This window comes from Rattus norvegicus, chromosome 10 (assembly GCF_021556685.1).
Source record: "Rattus norvegicus strain SHRSP/BbbUtx chromosome 10, alternate assembly SHRSP_T2T, whole genome shotgun sequence".
Lineage (NCBI taxonomy): Eukaryota > Metazoa > Chordata > Mammalia > Rodentia > Muridae > Rattus > Rattus norvegicus.
Window position 1 is genome coordinate 90465357 of NC_141543.1, and position 21339 is coordinate 90486695.

General features: G+C 45.7%; 1 protein-coding gene and 1 long non-coding RNA gene across 2 annotated transcripts; both read right to left on the reverse strand.

The window, feature by feature from the left end:
* Nucleotides 1-906: 906 nt before the first annotated feature.
* Nucleotides 907-6045, reverse strand: Krt24 (keratin 24). The gene is given in 8 exon segments (NM_001004131.2): nt 907-1257; nt 1889-1971; nt 2174-2391; nt 3012-3137; nt 3234-3395; nt 3602-3758; nt 4476-4558; nt 5503-6045. Coding segments are annotated over 8 exon segments (1476 nt in total). The 3' UTR covers nt 907-1153.
* Nucleotides 6046-13431: 7386 nt separating this feature from the next.
* Nucleotides 13432-17586, reverse strand: LOC148003102 (uncharacterized). Its single transcript, XR_015632103.1, has 3 exons — nt 17333-17586; nt 16392-16596; nt 13432-15631 (listed from the first exon to the last, which is right to left on the reverse strand). It is a non-coding gene; the product is annotated as an uncharacterized LOC148003102 (long non-coding RNA).
* Between the last annotated feature and the right edge of the window lie 3753 nt (nt 17587-21339).

The window sequence follows — 21339 nt, forward strand, 5'->3', positions numbered from 1 at the left end:
TCCTGGGTTCGGTCCCCACCCCCGAAAAAAAAGAAAAGAAAAAAAAAAAAGAGATTGGACTCCACGCCACAAGTAGAGCATTTTTTCCCCTATGGTTTTTATTCGGTCAACTCTTAATATCCCCATTTTTGTAGTGTGGTTGGCAAATCCTGTGTAATCAAGTTTCATCAATTTCTTTTTCTTTCTTTTCTTTCTTTATTTTTTTTTAAATAGACTCTTATGTAGCTCAGGCTAGCCTCAAACTTGCAGATGACACTGAATTCCCAATCCTCCTGCCTCTGCTTCCCAAGCGCTGGGATTATCAGCGCATACCACCACGCGTAGCTGATGTCCTTTACCATAAACACCCTGTAGCCTCTGTTTTCTTCATGTTTAGTTTTCCTCCTCACTGAAAAAGCTTTACTGTCGTCGAGACACTCTATAGCCTTGGCTAGTTTGGAATTTACTACGGAACCCAGGTTCGTCTGGAACTTGTGGCATTTCCCCAGGTACTGAGATTACAGGTGTGAACAGCCACAACCAGCTGTGAACTTGTTGATCTATGAGGCGTAGCTTGTGTTTCTTCCTCTAAGCTTGTGAAACACCTGTTCAGTGACTGACATAAAGAAGCAGGCATTGATGAGTTAGAAGTTAATCATTCTAATACTTCTACCTTTGTCTGAGGAGCTAGACTGTTACAGTATTAGGGACACTGAGGTCTGCCTTCAGCTATGACACCATTCTGTTCTTTGTGATGTTGAACCCCACATGCAAAATGTCTGGAATCTCCACTTTAATAGGGAAGTCATTAAATTAAATAAAGAACTTGAGCGATCCAATAATGAGCTGTCAATCATGACTCCAGCCCCATGTAGTAGTATAATATTAAATTTCCGAGGAAAGAAACATCCATGCAAATGACTTTGCTAGCTTGCAAAAGTACGTTTATTGGAGTACAGAAACAGTCAGAGCCAATTTCTCCTTTCTACTTTAAAGAGAACGTCCTAATAGGAAGAATAAGAGGAAGCAGAAAGTGGGCTGGTCAGCTAATTTTGGGTAGCAGGTTTCCCGGGAGTGAGCGGGCGCAATGGTCAGACTGGTGTGGACATTTCACCGGCTCCCCGTCCAATTTTTTTTTTTTTTTGGACAGACGTGCTGCTGATCTGGAAGCTGCTTATTTTATTTTCACTTCAGAAATGTTGCTGACTTGAGATGAGACAACTTTACCATCTACCACCTCCTCTATGATGGTCTTCGTTACCCTCGTCTTGCTGGGATCTGAAAATCATGGGATCACAAGGTCAGTCTGCAAACGGTCACTGAGGCTTAGAGCAGGAGAAATTCAACACTTGGCTGACTGTGCCCTCTCTGTTTCAGATTGTGTTATTGAATATTAACATGTGTGTACACATGTATAGGTGGGTATACAGTGTGTGTGTGTGTGTGTGTGTGTGTGTGTGAGTGTACACATGTGTAGGTGGGTACACATGCATGTGAAAGTCAGCTGTGGTTCTCCAGGCAACATCCACTTCTTTAAATTTTTTTTGACTGAGTGTCTCTGTCTAGCCTGGAATGAGCCAAATGGGCCAGCCAGAAAGCTCCAGCAATCTACCTTTCTTGGTCTCTAACAAGTCCATAAGTCTGTGGTACCATAAGCCTGGCTGTTTTCTGTTTGTTTGGTTATTTGCTTCCTTGTTCTTTTGCTTTGCCCATGGTTTCTAGGGCTTGAACTCAGGTCTTTCTGCTTGCCAGGAAAGCACTTCTGCCGGGACCATTTCCCCAGCCCAACAGTAAACTTATACAGGTAAAGCCTGCCTTTTCATTTCATTGTAAAATACTCTTCAGTGTCAATCCCTGGAGAAGTACTTTTAGATGGTAACATGGTCAGCAGCATTCAGAAAATGCCTACCTTTTTCTTGTCCAGAACAGCTTCCGAAGTTTGAGTCATTCAATACCACCTGCCTGGATACTAAGTTTCTATAGTCACATCCACTGCAGGTAAGAAGAAAGAACATTTTCCTTTGCAGTTGCCAAGGTGGGAGAAGCCCAGGGATGCCCCAGGATGCAGGTTCAAGTGTCTTCTGGTCGGGCTGTGTCTGTTACCCTATTACTTTAGGGGTATATGGTTGATTCCTCCCTCTTCCCTCTTCCGTTACATAAGCCCACCTTGAGCATCTCAGCGGCTTTTGCTTACCCCCCATCTCCGTTGAGCAGGCGACGGTAGGTCTCAATCTCCTGCTCCAGGCGGGTCTTGATGTCCAGCAAGCATTCGTACTCTGCACTCTGGCATTGCGTCTCGCCCCGAATCTGGCTGAGCTGCTCCTCCAGGCTGCTAATCTGCGTCTGGATTCCAGACAGTTGAGCCACATAGCGAGCTTCTGTGTCAGCCAGGGTCCCTTCCAGAGAGCATTTCTACGACGGAGAGAAAATGAAAATTCACGTTGAAGATAAGTCTGAGGACTTGGAAACCCCTCCAATTTTGTATGAGAAGGTGCATGCTTTCACCTACAATGGGCATAATCTACGTTGTCTTGTTTTTGCTTAACTTTCACTGGTATGACTCAAATGAAATCTTTAATGAAGAGAGAGGGGAAGGGAGAGGGGAGAGGAAGGGGGGTGGGGAGGGGGAGGGGAAGGGGGGGAGGGAGAATGTGGACTTGTGTATGTGAAGACCAGAAGCTCTCTCACTGAAACTAGAGCTCACCGATTTGGCTAAATGACTCATGGGTCCATCTTGTTTCCATGTATCCCCTCCCCAAGCTTTCCCAGAGGTGTTGGGGACCTGAACTCTGGTCCTCATGCCTGCACAGTAAGTAATACTGTCCCCATGGAGCCATCTCCCAGGCCCAGAGAGCAAAACAGTTTTGTTTTCTCTGCCTTTATGTGCTTAAAAGAGCATTTTGGCAATGAAGTATCCTTTGCTTATCTTTTCCTTTTTTTTTTTTTAATCTTTTACTCATTTGCTTAACTCTGATGGAGATTTAAAACAAAGTAACAGAAACAGTGTAACAAAAACAATGGTCCGTACTCACCAGGGCCAACTGAGACTGAAGCTCGATTTCCAGGGTCTGCACTGTGCGCCTCAGTTCCATGACCTCACTCTTGGCGCAATTGGCTGCCCCTGCATCTGTAGAGATTTGGGCTTGCAGGCATGCGCTCTACATGGAAATAAAGCAGAGTTGTCACAGGCTGCAGGAGCAGAGGTGGTGGCTTAAGCTTGACAGCAGGGTTGGGCGTTGGGTGTAGCACCCTACCCGCTCGTTGAACTGTTTTTCAGCTTCCTGGCGGTTCTGCTCGGCCATCGCCTCATACTGAGCCCTCATATCATTCAGTAGTTTCGTCAGGTCGGTTCCTGGGGTAGCATTCATTTCTACTGTCACGTCCCCTCCAGAGCTTCCTTGCAGGCACTTCATTTCCTAGCATGGGGACAAAAAGGCACCATAGTGATGGGAACCGAAAGGTACAACCTTCTAACGCACGCGTCACTGTAAACATTTAAAACCGTGACACCCGGAGGAGCTTCAAGCTCGACCGACCAGCTCATGACTACGGTTTCCCACCATTGGATGCAGTGGAAAATGCCTACGGCAGAGCAGTTCATGTATGTAGAGCCGGTTCCTACCTCCTCGTGGTTCTTCCTCAGGAAGACCAGTTCCTCAGTCAGACCCTCGATCTGCATCTCCAGGTCACAACGAGTCATGGTCATTTCGTCCAGCACTTTCCGTAGGCCATTGATGTCGGCCTCCAAGGACTGTCGAAGGCATAGTTCATGCTCATACCTGGAGCGGGTTGCGGGAAGGTAGGTGAGGGTACGGCTCTCAGAGCACCTCTCTTTCACAACCCCGGCAAGTTTTCACCTTTGAGCACTGTTCCTCATTTTTTCTTTTTGTGTGGAACCCAGAGCCCTTGGCCTTTGCCAACAAAGTGCTCTTACTGTTGGAGCTTCGTCTCCAGCCCACTCCTGACTATTTTGATAAATGAAAATGGCTGACGTTTCTCTGAAGGTTTTTTTTTAAACCTCAAGAAGAAAAAAAAAATTTCTAGTATTAGCTTTAGCCATGTACTATATTTTTATAATTATCAACCTTAAAATACCCCCCCTTCTTTCCTCCCTCCCACCCTTTCTTGCTTTCTTTTTCCCTTTCCTTCTTTTCCAACAATAGTCTCTAAAGTTTACTCCCGAGAGCCAGAGAACTGCGTGCACTCTTGCTAGAGGCAGAAAGATGAAGAGTTCAAAGTCAGCCTCAGTTACATAGTGAGTTTGTCTCTTGTTTGGGCTACACAGGTATCTGTCTCAAACAGAAACAAAACAAAACAAAACAAAACACCTTGAAACACCCTAAACTAAACAAACAGTAAAATAAAAGAAAACCAACTAAGCACACCCCTGCTTTATTTAGGTCACGATCCCACCCAAGGGTTTTTTTTCCCCCTCAGCAATTGGACTGCATTTAATTCCCTATGGTTCTTGCTTTCAAGCACTTCCTGGTCCTTACTTCATTCGGAAGTCATCGGCAGCCAGCCTAGCGTTGTCAATCTGCAGAGCGAGCCTGGCATTTTCACAGGTGGCTGAAATGATCTAGGAAAGAGGAAGATTTGAATGCCCAGTGGCTCTCTCTCTTGCTTTTGATGCCCACCTGCTGAGAGTCCGGGTCTCCTATGCCTTAAACTCTTAAAGGTGGGTTGATCCGCTGACACCCTTAGCCGTGGCCCATGGATACTTAGCACCACAGCTCTCTTGCAACAGGAAACAGCTTTTGTAACTGTTGGGGGTAGACATAGGCCAGTGTTTTATACAATACTGTCCTCTGTCTGTGTCTGCTGATCAGAAGATGGGTCATTTCCTCACCTAGCCAAGGCTTTAATGGGAACACAGAATTTCACTTAAAAATATATGTCTCATACACCTGTGGCTGAATGTTTTTTTAAAATTTTTTTTAGTTTGATGACATTATGCAACATTTTGCCAGATTCTCTAGGAAGAAAAAAAAAATCGTCCTAATGAATCCAGAAAGACACAAAAAAATGTTCTAACCTGTCAGAATGAGTCATGAATAATTAGGTCACCCTAATTATCCCCTTCGTACCATCACTCTTACGTCTACCTGTCAGTTGGCCATCTGGCATTGTCCAAATGCCATACCCAAATTTGAGATTCAGACAGAACACTATTATTGTGTGCCCTGTGCGGAATTGTCATAATCCAGGGACAGCAGGACCCATTTCGCACACATGAATAATTCATTGACTTCAAATTTCATTACAGGGCCCTGGAGATGCCTTAGTGTGATCAGACACTCACTATGTCTACTGCCCTGAGTTTCATCCCAGGGAGAGAACCAGCTCCCACAAGATATCCCCCGACTTTCACCCTTGAGCCATGACATACGTGTCCCTTCTCCACACACACATGCAGACACGCTCACACACACAAGGAGATAAATGTAAAAACAATCTCATCGGCGTGTGTGACCTGGATAAAAGTCAGATAGGTCACAGGAGCACAGCTGTATAGGGCCCCACCTGGTTCTTCAGATCTTCGATGACTGAGCAGTATTGGCTGTAGTCTCTTCCAGGCCCATCTTTTCCAGATCCATGCCTGCCGTACCAGTCCTTGATTTTAGTCTCCAGATCAGTGTTGGCTTCCTCCAGGGCTCGGACCTTGTCTAGGTAGTTGGCCAGACGGTCATTGAGGCCCTGCATGGTTTGCTTCTCACTTCCAGAGAGAAGGCCCCCATCATAGCCACCGATACCACCGAGACCACCCCCTAGACTACCTCCATAGCTAGAGACGCCTCCGCTGGAGCCCCCACCAAAGCCAGAACCTCCACCAAAGCTGGAGCCTGCTCCGAATCCACCCCTTACTGAGCAGCTACTGAAGCCCCCTCCAATGCTACCCTTAGACCCCCCACTCAGGCCCCAGCTGCTACTGCTCCCCTGGAAGCCCCAGGCAGAGCCTCCCCCAAGCCCATAGCTGCTCCCACTGCCAGTGCAGCCCCTGCTGCCCACAGCCCCGGAGGAGGAGACTCGGGAGGAGCAGGACCCTTTCTGAGCTGAGCAGAACATGATGCTTAGAGAGTACTAAGCTGCTCTCGTGTCAGGAAAGGCGGAGTGAATGGCCTGTTGCAGTCTGCCTTTTTGGCCCTTATATACACAGCGGTAGGGTGTTCCTTTTCTCTGGGCATTTCCTAATCCCTGTTACAGTTTTGTTAATCCCTAATTGGATAATTTATTTTCCATGAACTTACTCTACTGGCTCTTTTTTACGAGGCTAGGTCAGACGTAGAGAAAAAATGAGGTGGAGACGATTTTTTTTTTCTCCCTTCAGAGTTACTGTTCTAGTCTTTGAGAGGTTTTGATGACTGGTAGTTCCTAGTATTCAGAAAATATAATTCCATTCCCTTTGCTCCAGGGTTTCCCAATGGCAGTGCATAGCTTCAGACTATCAAGCGTAATTAAAACGCTCAGTGTGACGAGAGGGAACACTTCCCACCCAGGAAGTCTGCATTACCTTCCACAGCAGAATTAGGGTTAGCGTCAAGCCCAGATTTTGCCTTTAATGAAGCTCTCTCCTCTTTGATTTGGTTATTGCTTGGTTTGTAATTTGGGGTGAATTGAGGCGTTTTCGCAGTTGATAAGACGTGGATATCATACTCCCCAGTGAGGACGGCTGGTCTCAGGGACATGCTTGCTCAGACAGATATTGACTGAGAACAATCGGACAAGGTTTCGGAATGTTCCAGCTTGGGACCAGGGAGAGACTGCAAAGGTTTTTCTTTCTGGTTGAACTCTGCTCCTCCTTGCTCCGCTTCCTACCTCGAGATAAGGTCTTGGAGAGCCTAGGCTGGAGAGGGAGCCCTTGCATTTCCGATCCCCCTGCCTCTAATTCCCAAGGGCCGTGGTTACAGGCATGCACCAACCACTGTCAGGGTTGTACTGGCCTGGGGACTGAATGCAGGGGTTTGTGCTTGCTGGATAAGCACACTATCAACCGAGCTACACTTCCCGGCCTCTGCTCTTGTCCGACAGCCACAGTGACTTCATTCTTGAGAATCAAGTCTTAAGAAATGGAGAGGAACCGATGTTTACTGCTCTTGTCTCTCTCTGTTTTGAAGGCAACTGGAAAAGAGAAACTAGAAGCCACTATTAATACACAAAGGAGTCATTTTACAGGAGCTTGTTCGAGTTCATCCAGTCTCTTTGCTTAGGTTTTCCTGTTTTAGTCTAAAGACTATAATGAAGCGAGGACCTTTAATTCTGATAACTCACGCTATGGTTAGGATCATCCTACCTTGGGATCTTCAGTTCCAGAACGTTCCCTGTTCCTTTTCTGCGTTGTATTCTTGTTTGTGGCATAGACAGTTCCTTTTATGTTGGCCACTAGTTCCTCTGGTTTGAAAGTGTTGTTTAGGGGTTGGGGATTTAGCTCAGTGGTAGAGCACTTGCCTAGCAAGCACAAGGCCCTGGGTTCAGTCCTCGGCTCTGGGGTGTGTGTGTGTGTGTGTGTGTGTGTGTGTGTGTGTGTGTAGTCTGACCATCCTAATTCAATACTTGGACCCGAGAGGAAGAGAGGATCAATTCCTGCAACCTTCACATTTCGCCACAGCATGTGCATGTGGGAACATCCATACACACAGAATGAACAAATGGTTTTATTTCTATTTTTAAACAAAAAACTGTGAAAGAGCATTTGTAGTTGTTTGGCCCTACTTGTATTGAGTGCCTAGAGAAGTCAAATTCACAGCCATACACAGTAGGATGGTGGCACCCGGGGCTGGGCGGGCATGGGGGTGGCTCGGCTGCTGTTGAATTGTAGAGAGTGAGCCTCCCAGCGTGGCGATGTTTCAGCAGATCAGTTGCTTAGACAAGGTGAGTGTGCTCGGCCCTGCTGAACTGTATACATCAAGTGATCACGACGGTGAGCTCTGGTGTCTACCACAATTTTAAAAGGGCGTTGTTTTCCCCAGGTATACTTAGCTTTATACTCAAGTAACTGCATTTTCATATTTGAAACTGTCTGCCTTGTCTTGGTGGCCTTTTAAATCGTGCACCTGCTTTAATCTCTACCCAACCCTCTTCCTTTAGCTAATTTTATTGTGGTTTTATTATTAATTAGATGATAATTACCTTTATTGTTGTATGTGTGTGTGTGTGTGTGTGTGTGTGTCCTTAAAAGCATTTTCATACTCTCCAATGCATCCGTTTTGTTTCTCTTCTAACCAACGAATCTACGCAGGAGGCTAATCTGGGTCCTGGGATCTGCAAACTGTCTGGTGTGTTTATCAGATTAAATTAAAGGCTTTCCATCACACATTTAAATACTATTCTGTTCTGGCCTGAGATGTCAGGATTTGTTAGTAAACCTTACTCCCCAGTGTTTCCAGACACCCTCACGTGGGATACTCACTGTCCTTGTCAATGACAGCACACTAGTTCTTGGTATTTCCTTTTACAGTAAGCCTCAGGAACACAGTGAGTTTTCAGTGGACAAGAGCGTTCACACACGACATTCTGGCAGCTAGCCAGGGGTTGCCTAGTAACCAGGAGCTAGCTCAAAAGGAATGACCAGGAGTGTCAGCCCCTCATATGTTGACCAGTAATGAATTCTATAGATGACAATTCTTGTGCACATGGATGTTTTGCTGAGTGACTTGCAAGTAGTAACCACCAGTGTTGGTTGTTGTTGCCAACTAGATGGTGGGTGCTTTTATTTGATTTTTTCCCCCTTAAATTTCAACTGGAAGCATCCCATGCTGCCTAGACACGCTGATGGGCATGACTTATTGCTCATGGTGAATCTTTGTTGAGAAAGGAACTCAATTTGGGTCTCTTGCGTAGCCTAGAGAACATTCTAGTGTGCGTGGTTTTTTTTTTTTTTTTCCAAATAAGACAAATAATAAAGCTAGGTCAAAGGAGCGCCTGAAGTTTATCGTATTTGCTGATTGTTGCTCGAGCCTGGCAAATGATAAAGGAAAAGGAATAGTGTAATACGGGCCAGGGGAGGATGCCCAAGGTCAGTGGGCCAGCTCCCGTGCAGAGTCATTATTTAGGCTAGCCTGGACTCAACCACTTGAAAGATAAATGTCCTATCCCAGTGCGTGTGCGTGCTGAGAGGCCACCCAGTGGACCTAGCAGTGTCCATCAGTTGATTTCAGCCCAGTGCTACAATGGGGCACCAGAGAAGTTACAACGGACCAATAAAAGGAGAGCAGATTGGGGCCGGTGAGATGGCTTGGCAGTTAAGAGAGCTGGCTGCTCTTCCAGAGGACCTGGGTTCAATTCCCAGGGCCCACATGGTGGCTCACAACCATCCAGTCCCGTGGGGTCTGATCCTCTTCTGGCCTCTGTGGATGGCGCACGAATGTGGTGCACGGATGTCCATGTAGGCACAGCACCAATACACATGAAATAAAACAAATTTAAAAAATACAGTGTGCAGACATTCTGCTAGAGTCTCATGTAGCCTAGGCTGCCCCTCAGTAGCCCAGGTTGTCCTTGAACTTATGACTCTCCTTATACCTCTCGAGTGCTGGGATGATAGGTGGGCACAGTCCCAGTCAGATGCAGCTCTGAGACTCTAAGCTGTGTCTTTGCGCATGCCTGTCAGGCAAGCTGTGTCTTTGCGCATGCCTGTCAGGCAAGCCGTGTCTTTGCGCATGCTTGACAGGAACTGAACTAACTGAGCGGTGATCCTGCTGATTGCTTCTCTGGTTTCCTAGTTTCTGTTTCGTCTTTGATCTTTGTTATTTGCTTCCTTCTTAGCTCTTATCTTAAGCTGTGATTGATTTCAGGTTCCTTATTTGAGTCCCCCCCCCATTTAAAATTATGATAATTATGAGTGCGTGCATACGTAGGGGCATGGTGCATGTCTATGTGCACATCCATCATCCATTTGCCACAGAGTGTGTGTTATGTTTTTGTGTGTGTGCATGTGTGAGTGTGTGTGTGTGTGTGTGTGTGTGTGCATATGTATGTGTGCGTGTCTGTGTGTGTAACACCTTGTGAAGTTTTAAGCAGAGAGCTCCCGTTATCAGCCTAGGTGGCAAGCGCCCTTACCTACTAAGCAATTCCAATGGATCTTTTAAACAAATCTCACAGGATAGCTCAGGTTGGCCTGGGACTTATTATATAGCCCAGGCTGGCCTTATATTTGACATACCCGACTATATCTCTTCTTATATACATACTCTTTTGTAAACTTTTATCTTTGCTGGATCTCTAAGATTTTAAAGTATTGTCGTTTCCATTTTTTGTTTGCCCTAAGAAATGTTTAATTTTTCTTTTTAAATTTGTTGCCAATCCATTGGCCGTTTAGAACATGTGATTTAATTTTCACACATTTGTAAATTTTCCAATGTTCCTCCTGGTATTGATTTATGGTTTTATACCACGGTGATTAGAAAAGTTCTTGATGCAGTTTCTGTCTTCCTGAATCTGTTGACTTGATGACTGACCCGTCCTGGAGCTGTCTCATGTGCAGTTGAGAAGATGTGTGGTCCCTTATGTGATGGAAGCTATTATGTGTCTGTTATTTATGTTCTGTTATTGACTTTCGGTTCAGATGATCCCTCAAAGCAAAGTGTTGCAGACCCTCAATACCATCACATTATAATTGCTCTCTCCTTTCTCAGAGTTCCACATTCACTTTATATATTGGTCTCTGGTGTTGGGTGCATACAAATTGATAATTGCTGTCTCTTTTTGCTGAGTGGGTTTATCTTGATACAGTGATCCTCTCCCTCTCCACTTCTCTTGTTCTCTCCTCAACCCCCCCTCTCTCTTACAGTCTTTTGACTTGAAGTTGGTTTTATGTCCATGTAATTGTTGTGTCTTTCTTTTGGTTTTCACTGGCCTGGGATATTTTCCCCATCCCTTCGCTTTGCCTTCATCTGTGTTCTTATTGCTACAGTGCGTCTTGGTGAAGGAGAGCGCTGGCTCAGGGGTTAAGAGTACATGCTGGGAGGTGGGTAAGAAAAAAAAAGAGTACACGCTGCTCTTTCAGAGGACCCAAGCTTGGCTCTTAGCACCCATGACAGGCAGCTCACAACCACTTATAACTCCAACTGCAGAGGCTCTGGTATCCTCTTCTGGTATCTCCAGGCACTGCCCTCACATGTACAAGCACACACACACACACACACACACACACACACACACACACACACAGAGAGAGAGAGAGAGAGAGAGAGAGAGAGAGAGAGAGAGAGGTAATTAACAATAAATTAAACCCTTAAGTGGATTTCTGCAGACAGCACGTGGTGGATCTTGTGTATGTATCTATGTATCTATTCTGGAGAATTAAGAGGACCACAGCGTTGAGTCCACTTAAGTGCAAGGATTTGTTAGGTCAGATTTTCCTTCGCTATTTTGTTAGTTGTTTTCAATGTGTTACAATGTAGATTCCTTATTCCTCTCTCCTCTCACTGTCTTCCTTTGTGGTTAAGAGATTTTCTCCTGGTGATGCATTTTTTTTTTTTTTTTTTGGTTCTTTTTTTCGGAGCTGGGGACCGAACCCAGGGCCTTGCGCTTCCTAGGTAAGCGCTCTACCACTGAGCTAAATCCCCAGCCAATGCATTTTGATCCCTTGCTTTTTTCCCCCTGTTTCTTTCAGCTATAGATTTCTACTTGCTGGTTATCATGAGGCTTACGAGAAACATATTCTAGGTGATAACACCACAGGCTGATAACAGCTTAGTCTTGACAACAAAGGAAAGTAAAACCCTTCGGCGCTGAAACTCTCCTTGTTGCCACCTTCCTGGTTGGAGATGCCACCTTTTACAGCTTTTGTGTTCCTCATCACCTTACAAATCATTTGCTTATTATTTTCAGTCTTTTCTCTTTTCTTCTCATGCTGAAGGTGCAACTGACATTCCCCCCTCACCCTCCACTCCCCCCCTACATTATTAGAGCTCTCAACACTTGACTGACTTTTGCCTGTGAGCTTAGACTTTGATGCTTTCCAGTGTCCCATTCCTCCAGATTGCAGAACTCCCTGGAGCATTTCGGTGGAGACCGACAACGGCAACGTCCGCTTTTGTTTTTTTGAACGTGCCCACCTCTCCTTCACTCTGGAGGACATCTTGCTGGGTGCAGAATTATTCTTGCTCGGCAGATCTCTCCCTTAGTCCTCTGAATACATCATTCCACTGTCCCTTGATCTGTTAGGGTTCTGCTGAGATCTCTGCCAGGGGCGCACATGCGCGGTTTGCTTTGTTTCTCTTCCTGCTTCTAAGATCCTTCTGTGTCTTTGAACTTTGGCAACTTAATTATAATGTCTTAGCAACAATCTCACTTGTGCTGAACCTAGCTGGAGACCTTGACTTTAATTTGATTTTTCTGCTTTATTATTATTATTAAAAAGATTTATTTATGCATGTATTTTTATGTGTATAAGTGCTGTATTTGCATGTGTGCCTGCATGACAAAATAGGGCATCAGACAGAAGTCATCAGATCCCATTACAGATGGTTGTGAGCCACCTTGTGGTTGCTGGGGATTGACCTTAGGACTTCTGGAAGAGCAGTCTGTGCTCTTAACTGCTGAGCCATCTCTCCAGCCATTATTTTATTCTTCTTTACGTAAGTTTCCCACTCTTTCATTACTCTTTTCTCCCATTTGAATGCCAACCTGAATGACTCAGACATTTGCTTTTTTGTGTTACCATAGGAATCCTTCACTCCCCCCATCTCTCCCTCTCTGTCTTCCTTTCTCCTTCCTTCCTTCCTTCCTTCCTTCCTTCCTTTCTTCTATGCAAGCATGTGTGTATACATGTGTGAGGTGAGTACAGGAGTGCCACAATGCTGGTGTGGAACTCAGAGGACTAGCTGTGGAAGATACTTCTCTCCTTCTATCTTCTGGATCCCTTCAGGGATTGAACCCAGGTTGTGAGTCTTGGTGGCAAGAGCCTCTATCCATGGACCCTTCTTACCCTCGAATTCATTTTCCTCCTCCCTCTCCCTCTCCCTCTCCCTCTCCCTCTCCCTCTCCCTCTCCCTCTCCCTCTCCCTCTCCCTCTCCCTCTCCCTCTCCCTCTCCCTCTCCCTCTCCCTCTCCCTGGTTTCTTCTCTACCTCTCTCTTTCTGAGGATGGATCTCATCATATAGTCCGGAGTGGTGTGGAACTCACTATGTAGACCAGGCTACCCCAGGACTTGCATGGACCTCACTGACTCCCTGGAACTGAGACTACAGGTGTGCACCACCGTGCCTGCTAAGCTCTGTGTACATTTTTCATTCCTTTTTGTTCTCTTTTTCCTTCTAACCATAGTTTGTCAAACAAGCACCCTCGGAGCTCATGGATTCCTCTACTTAATTGAGTAGTCAGTGCTGGATATTGGATTTTTCATCCCTTGTGCCCAGTGCCTTGTTCGGTTCCCTGCCTTTTTTATATTTTTTAAAATCAATCTACTGTCAATTGTCTCCTTAGTTATTTATTATTCTTTTTATTGTTTTTCTGATGTGTGATAAACTCCCTGATTTTCAAAACGTAGTCTTGTCTCATTATGTCTCTGGCACCTTCTTTTGTCTCTTTGGTGAAACCGGTTTCTTGGATTCTTCTGCATCCTGGTGGCCATGGGGTGACTCTGCATTTGAAGATATATTTATTGGAGTCTCTGCATACTTGGTTACCTCAGAAAAACCCTTTAAACCAGCTGCTCTCAACCTGTGGGCCATAACCTCGGTGGTCTTTGACAGGGGTTGCATATCAGCTATCTTGCATATCAAATTCATAACAGTAGCAAAATTACAGTTAAAAAGTAGAAACAACAATAATTTTATTGTTGGAGCACTACAATGTGAGGAACTATATTAAAGGGTCACAGCATTAAGAAGGCAGAGAACCACTGATTTAAGCCAAGCCAACAGTCTATGGTTCCTGCATAGGCCATTTAACATGGTCCCCATCCCTGGGGCCACTGGGGCCACTGTGGCCTTTGCAGTATTAGGGAAGGATCCTGAACTCAGGACATTGTTGTCTAGCTTGGTGATAGGCTGGGACCGCATGGATCTTAAGCCTGGAGCAATGCTAGGATATGCTATAAGCCTTATGTGTCAGAGCACTGGCCGCCCTTTCTGAGGGCCCTGGTTCAATTCCCAGCACCCACATAGCAGCTTGCAACTATCTGTAACTCTAGTTTCTGGGGGTCCGATACCCTCTCTGGCTTCCATGGGCATCAGGCATGCAAGTGGTGCACAGACATCCAGGCCATTCCTCCAAAAAACTAAAAATACAAAACAATGCTTCTGAGAATGATTTTGGGAAGACCCCAGTCCAGTCTCTGGGTCTACCTTTTCGTCCTCCTCTTCTTCATCTTCTTCTTTCTCCTCCTCTTTTTCTAAATAGTGGTTGTGTGTGTGTGTGTGTGTGTGTGTGTGTGTGTGTGTGTGTTTATGCATACATGTGGAGATGGAGGTCAGAGGACAACTCTACGAAGTTGGTTCTCATCTTCTGTCTTTACATGGCATGCTACCTAGTCTATGTCAACTGGACACAAGCTAAAGTCAACTGAGAGGAAGGAAACTCAATTGAGAAAAGCCTCTATGAGCTCTGCCTGTAGGCTAGCCTGTAAGGCATTTTCTTAATTAATTAGTGGTTGATAGGAGAGGACCATTGTGTTGCCATCCCTAGATTGGTAGTCCTGGGTTCTATAAGAAAGCAGGTTGAGCAAGCCAGGAAACACCATCCCCTCCATGGTCTCTGTATCAGCTCCTGCCTCTGGGTTTCTTTCCCATTTGAGTCCCTGTCCTGACGAACAGTGCTGTGGAAGTGTAAGCTGAATAAACTCTCTCCTCCCCAAGTTGGTTTGGTCACAGTAGTTCATCACAGCAATAGCGACCCTAAGTAAGACACATGGTTTCTGGGAGTTGAACTCAGGTTAAGCCATCAGGCCTGGGCGACAGTCACGGTACTGCTGAGTCATCTTCCAGTTCCGTCGTTTGCTTTGGGAGTTTCAGTGATTCTTATTTGCTCACATCCTTCCTTCTCACCGCTGCAGGCGTCAATCTGACCACACCGTTTTTGACCAATTTCATCCTTTTGAAATCTATTCGCAGACCACTAGCTTCTATCGAACCCAAAGCTAAGGATATCATCAGACCGCATCTGAGGCCTCTAGGGGAGATTCCCCCAATCTTGCTGTGACCGCTTCTCTGTATACCCACCAGTGTGATTTTAAATTGCTTTGATTTACAACCTTCTTTGCACGGTTACTATAAACCTTCTTGAAACTACTTCCTACAGGAACACGGAACCTGGGTGATCCAGCTCTGTTTCCATGGCTGCTCGCCCAGAGGAGACTGAGCAGAGAGGAAGCAGATTCAGACAAGTCCTCAACCAGGCTTGGGAGCCGGATCTTCGGTTAGGATGCTGGCCTCACCTGAATGTTGGTCACCAGAATGTGAAGAAAACCTGTAAGAACACTGGCCTTGAAAGCCAAGTCCTCCCGGATGAGGGAAAAGGAACAAGAGTCAGCTTTGCTGTGGGGGCAGCGGACCCAACTAAGTGCAGAACGGCTCCCAACGAGCAACTGCTCTCTTTTGGTCCTCATCCCATGGACGGAGCTGGGAAATCTTGACTGGAGGATGCTAGACAGAAACCTTGGGTCCTTCTTGAAGCAGCCAGCGATCAGCTCCAGGTTGGAAGGCTCACGCCCCTACAGAGCAGACACAAATATCTCTTTGGATAATAACATATGACAGCCTGTGCTAACTAGTGACCATTATGGTGTGTTCTGCAGATGCTTGGCATGATGTTGCTGGGGCAAAGGGCAGTGCCACACCCCTTCTTCCTTCCGTGTGTTCAGACCTAACTACCTCTCCGGCACTCTTTTAGTATATCTTGTTCTCAATCCAACCTGGACTTTATCAGTTTCTCCCCACCCACATCATTTTCATTCTTACTCTTCTTATATTCATTTTCCCCCAACATTAATATTTTTATTAATTATTTGGAAGTTTTGTGCAATGCTGGATTTCCATACCTCCAAGGGTCACCCTCCCATCTTTACAACCCTCCTCTGAAAACAAAACAAAACAACAACCAAGCAAATGCAACCCACCAATTTGCGTTGCCCATATAGTCACTGGAGCCTCTGAAAGAAGGGGGTGGGGGTTGGTGGTGAGGGGAAGAAATGAGGAAGAGAGAGAGGGCTTTGGGTCAGGGTCTGTCTCTTTTATACTCGTCATGGCATAGGTAACACAGGCAACTAACACAGGTGATGCAGGCAACGCAGGTAATGCATACGCACAGGGTGTGAGGTGGTTGCCACGGCAACAGATGCAGGAGGGTCTTTGTTGCCTAGGGATGGCGTCATCACTGGTTTCAGAAACTTGCTGTAAACTGTTTCTGGTTGCCCATGGACGGTTCTGTTGCTAACACCCTTTAAAAGAACAGAGACCTTCTCCATTACTCACAGGAAGCCATCAGCTGTGAGGAGATACACGTCAGTATCTTCATCATAGCTTTTAAAGGACTCCCTTCAAGAACTTCCTGGGTGGACTGTTTCTTTTTCTCTTTTTCTTTTTTTTGGGGTGGAGGTAGGAGGAGTTTGTTACATAGAAGCTTCAATGTCTCTCTGTTGGTACGGTACCGACACGGTAACGAGAGCTTGGCATAGGCCTGTGAGGTTTAAGAAAAAACACATACTCGGGTCATTTGTGTATGAGAAGGCAAAATCTTTTACTTGATTCACTGAATATATGCCCCAAGTTCACCGGGTGGAGAAATCCAGGAAGCAGAGTGGAAAAACCATCTTATGCCCTCAGGAGCAAAGAAAGAGGAACAAAAACCAAGAACCGATTAGCAGTGTTATCGCCCAGGTGTATCATAGCCCAGGCATGCTGTTCAGGGCCAGGGCGTTCTTTTGTTAGGAACAAAAGGCTTCCACATGCATCAGCAGGGCTCAGCAGGGATCAAACTGGAGGGTCCGACATCTCTCATTCTGTTATGAGTCTGCAGTCATAGATACCAGACCAAGAAGAACTTTCTTGCCCATAACAGCCAGTGGCAACACAGATCATGATTTCTGATGGCACTGGATTGTGAACTTCATGGTTTCTGGGGACAGAATGGACCACTGAAGTCTTATGAGGAGACCCAATCCAGAAAACAAACCATTCTTTTTTTTTTTTTTTTTTTTGGTTCTTTTTTTTCGGAGCTGGGGACCGAACCCAGGGCCTTGCGCTTCCTAGGTAAGCGCTCTACCACTGAGCTAAATCCCCAGCCCCGAACAAACCATTCTTTATCTCAGATATCTTGTTGTTGCTGAGTCAGGGTGACAGTGCGGTTGTATCATGTTGGGGGCAGGAGCTGTGTGAGCTCCACACCTCTGTGTACCACCCTGCCCTTGCCTTACCCAATCATCAGCAAAGAGGCTTCCTCCAGCAGCAGATGGGAACGGATGCGGTGTTGTTCTTAAAACAACAATCCCAAATGTTTAATTTACCAAATGAAGACTCAGGAGCCAGACAGTGTGGTGAAAGCCTGCTGGCTCAGAGAGCAGAGAAAGCATCCAGCTGACCTCCTTCTCCACACTGTCTTCAACACCCTTTAACTCACAGACCCTCCTTTGTCTTTCCTGAGTTTTCTAACGTTCACTCTCTGTCAACTGGTTGCTTGCTCTGCCTCTTGACCTACTTAGCTCTTGTTTACAGAAAGCTCTTGGGTTAAAGGCATGTGCTAGGGCTGAACCACACAACAACAAGAAACAGGTTTTTTTTCCACTTCACAATTTTGGGGTTCACAGTGTGACCAAATACTCTACAACAGCACAGAGACCCACAGCTAGACATTATGAGGACAGAGTCTAAATGGGAGATCTCCTTCAAATCCCTCCACTCACGGCTCAGAGAGTCCTGAGGAAGGGGAGGTGGAAATACTTTAGGAGCCAGAGAAGATGGAGGGCACCAGGAGAACAAGGTCCTCTGGATCAACTAAGCAAGTTACACACGAGCTTACAGAGATTGAAGCAGCAAGCGCAGGGCCTGCGTGGGTCTGCACCAGGTCCTCTGTGTATACACTATAGCAACTAGGTTAAATTTTTATGGGACTTCTTTCTGTGAGAAGGAGTGGGTCTCTTGTGCCTGCTCTTGGAACCCTTTTCCTTCTGTTGACTTGCTATGTCCGAATTGGATATGACAGTTTTTGCTTCATCTTTCATTTTGTCATGTTTGGTTGTTATCTCTTACAAGCCTGTTTTCTTTTTCTAATGAGAGGTTAAAAGGGAGCAGATTTGGAGGGGAGAGGGGGCAGAGAAACTGGGAGGAGTGGGGGGAGGGGAAATTATAATGAGGATATATTATTATATGGGTAAAGAATAACAAAAGAAAGCTTCAACAAAAAGAAGCTCGTTTCTCGTGTGCGTCCAGGGGAATCAAACACGTGTTGTCAAGCTTATTGGCAGACGCCTTTACTTACTGGGCAATCTTGCCCCCTGTATTTTTACTACCTCAGCATATCCATCCTTAGGAAGATGTTGATCCATATTATTTCTGATTTTCGTGAGCATGAGTATAATGTGCACGCAATTGTTTTCTTATAAAGCTGGGTCATACTGAATTTCCGCTGGATTTCTCAATGAAAGACTAATATCTTTTCGGGTCAATGAATGAACTTGGACATTCTCGAGGGCTGCATTATGGTCCCTAATAGAGTCTGGCTGGTGCTTTCTGACTGCACTGATTCACTCTGGTCAATGGATATGAGGCTGAGGTTTCACTACGCTATGCAGATGGGGAGAATAGGTAGCTATTAATAATTGATTATGTAAAGATAGATTCCTAGAATGAGGACTCTTTGGCTCCAAGGAAATATTATCTGGAGCCTGATCGTGTTTCCAACTCACCCACCGACTGGCAAGGTATTCTATACTTTCTTGATAAAATGAGTTTTTACTGGTATTAAAGGAATAGGACTTGTTTGACTCTGCAGACTGTATAAGTTAGACCCGGTTCTGCCTCCCATCCCCATGCTCCCAGAAATAAGACTAAGACTCAGACTCAAAATATGTTTATGAATACTGTGGTGATTTTGAATATACTTGGTCCAGGGAGTGGTACTTTTTGGAGATGTGGCCTTGTTGTAGTAGGTGTGGCCTTGGAGGAAGTGTGTCACTGTGAGTGTGGGCTTTAAGACCCTCATCCTAGCTGCCTGGAACTCAGTCTTCTCCTAGCAGCCTTCAGATGAAGATGGAGAACTCTCAGCTCCTCCTGCACCATGCCTGCCTGGATGCTGCCATGCTTCATCCTTGATGATAACGGACTGAACCTCTGAACCTGTAAGCTAACCCCAAGTAAATGTTGTCCCTTATAAGAGTTACCTTGGCCGTGGTGTCTGTTCACAGCAGTAAAGCCCTACCTGTTTGCTTTCCTTCTAAGCTCCACCCAACAGTCACCTGGCTGTAACTGTAACAGTAACAGGTAGCCTGGCTTGATGTAAAAGGGGCTGTTTGGCCCTTCCTTACTCTTTTTACCTTTTTGTCTCTCTGACCCTGTCCTCTAAGTGTTCCTGGCTGGCCTCTTCTCCCCCACCCCCCCCTCTCTCTGTCTGTCTCTCTCCCCCCACCCCCAGGCACCCGGTCTGTCTCTATTCACCTACCCATGCCCCTAAATAAACTCTATTCTATACTGTACTCTGTTGTATGGCTGGTGCCTCAGAAAGAAGGGCTTCAGCATGGACCCACCAAGGCACTCTGCTTACACTTCATCATAGTTGACCCTATCAAACATATCCTGGCCGCTGTTGCTTCTTCTCCTTCTCCTTCTCCCTCTCCTCCTTCTCCTTCCTTCCTCCCTTCCCTCCTCCTCCACCTCCCCTTTCTTCTTCTTCTTCTTCTTCTTCTTCTTCTTCTTCTTCTTCTTCTTCTTCTTCTTCTTCTTCTTCTTCTTCTTCTTCTTCTTCTTCTTCTCCTTCTCCTTCTCCTTCTCCTCCTCCTCCTCCTCCTCCTCCTCCTCCTCCTCTTCCTCCTTTTATGAAACACCACACTAAGACGAATACCTTGGCCATATAGCTAGGCTCTTCTCTGACTAGATATAACTTAAAATATTCCATTTATTCTAGCCTACATTTTGCCACGTGGCTGGTTACCTGTGCTCAGGTACCATGCGTCCATCTTGTCACATTTTCCCGCCAATCTCCCACCTGGCTCTCCCAGAATTCTTTCTCCTCCTGGATGTCCTGCCTCTATTTCCTGCCTACATAGGCTTTTTAATTGACACGTGATGCATCCATACAATACACAAGATGTCCTCTCTACAGCAGGTGGTGTTTCTTACTTAAATTTGCTTTGCTTTGATAATTTGCCTTGCTTTAATTTTTTTAAAAAAATTAGTTCCCATTAGTCACTCAAAAGAGTGGATTTCATGATGGCATTTCCAGGCATACATTTAGCAGTTTCTTTGCATCTAAGCCCCTCAGTTCCCAACATTTATTCTTTCTCCTTTTCCTCTCCTGCTGGTTCTCTCTACCTTCTTGTCTTTTTTTTTTTTTTTTACTAGTACTAGTACACGAGTACACTGTAGCTGTTTTCAGACACACCAGAAGAGGGCACCATTTATGGGCAGTTGTGAGCTACCATGTGGCTGCTAGGAATTGAACTCAGGACCTCTGGAAGAGGCGGTCGATGCTCTTTTTTTTTTTTTTTTTTTGGTTCTTTTTTTCAGAGCTGGGGACCGAACCCAGGGCCTTGCGCTTCCTAGGTAAGCGCTCTACCACTGAGCTAAATCCCCAGCCCCGAGGTTGATTCTCTTAACCACTGGATTATCTCCTAACCTCCTGACCTTTGTGTCCTAAAGACTTACTCCTGTGAGTGACTCTGTGTGTGTATGTGTGTGCATGCATGCACACACTGCGTGTGTAATGTATGTGTGTATTGGCATGTGTGAGTTCTAATGCTCACAGTGTGTATGGAGATCAGAGGACAACCTTGGATGTTGGTCTTCACCTGCTATATCTTGTTTACTTTCAGACAGCATCTCCTGGTTTTTTCCTTGCTAAAACAGGCCAGCTGACCCCTGACCTCCCATCTCCTCCCAGGAGTGCCAAGACTGTCAACGTGTGCTTCCACATCCAGCTTCGTGTGGGTTCTGGAGATTTGAACCTTCATCCTCACACTTGTGTGGCAAGCGTTTTACCTACATTGAGTTGTCTCTTCAGCCCTGCCAGCCTACTTTTGAATCCACTCATAAGAGAAAACACTGGCTACTTGTCTTTATGGGGTCTGGCTCACTTTGCATGATGTGTTGATGTCTGATTCTATCCATTTTCCTGCAAAGGACATGATAACAATCTGTATGGCCAAATAATGTTCCATTCTATGTAGATGCCACATTTTCATCGTCCATTCATCTGTTGCTGGGCATCCAG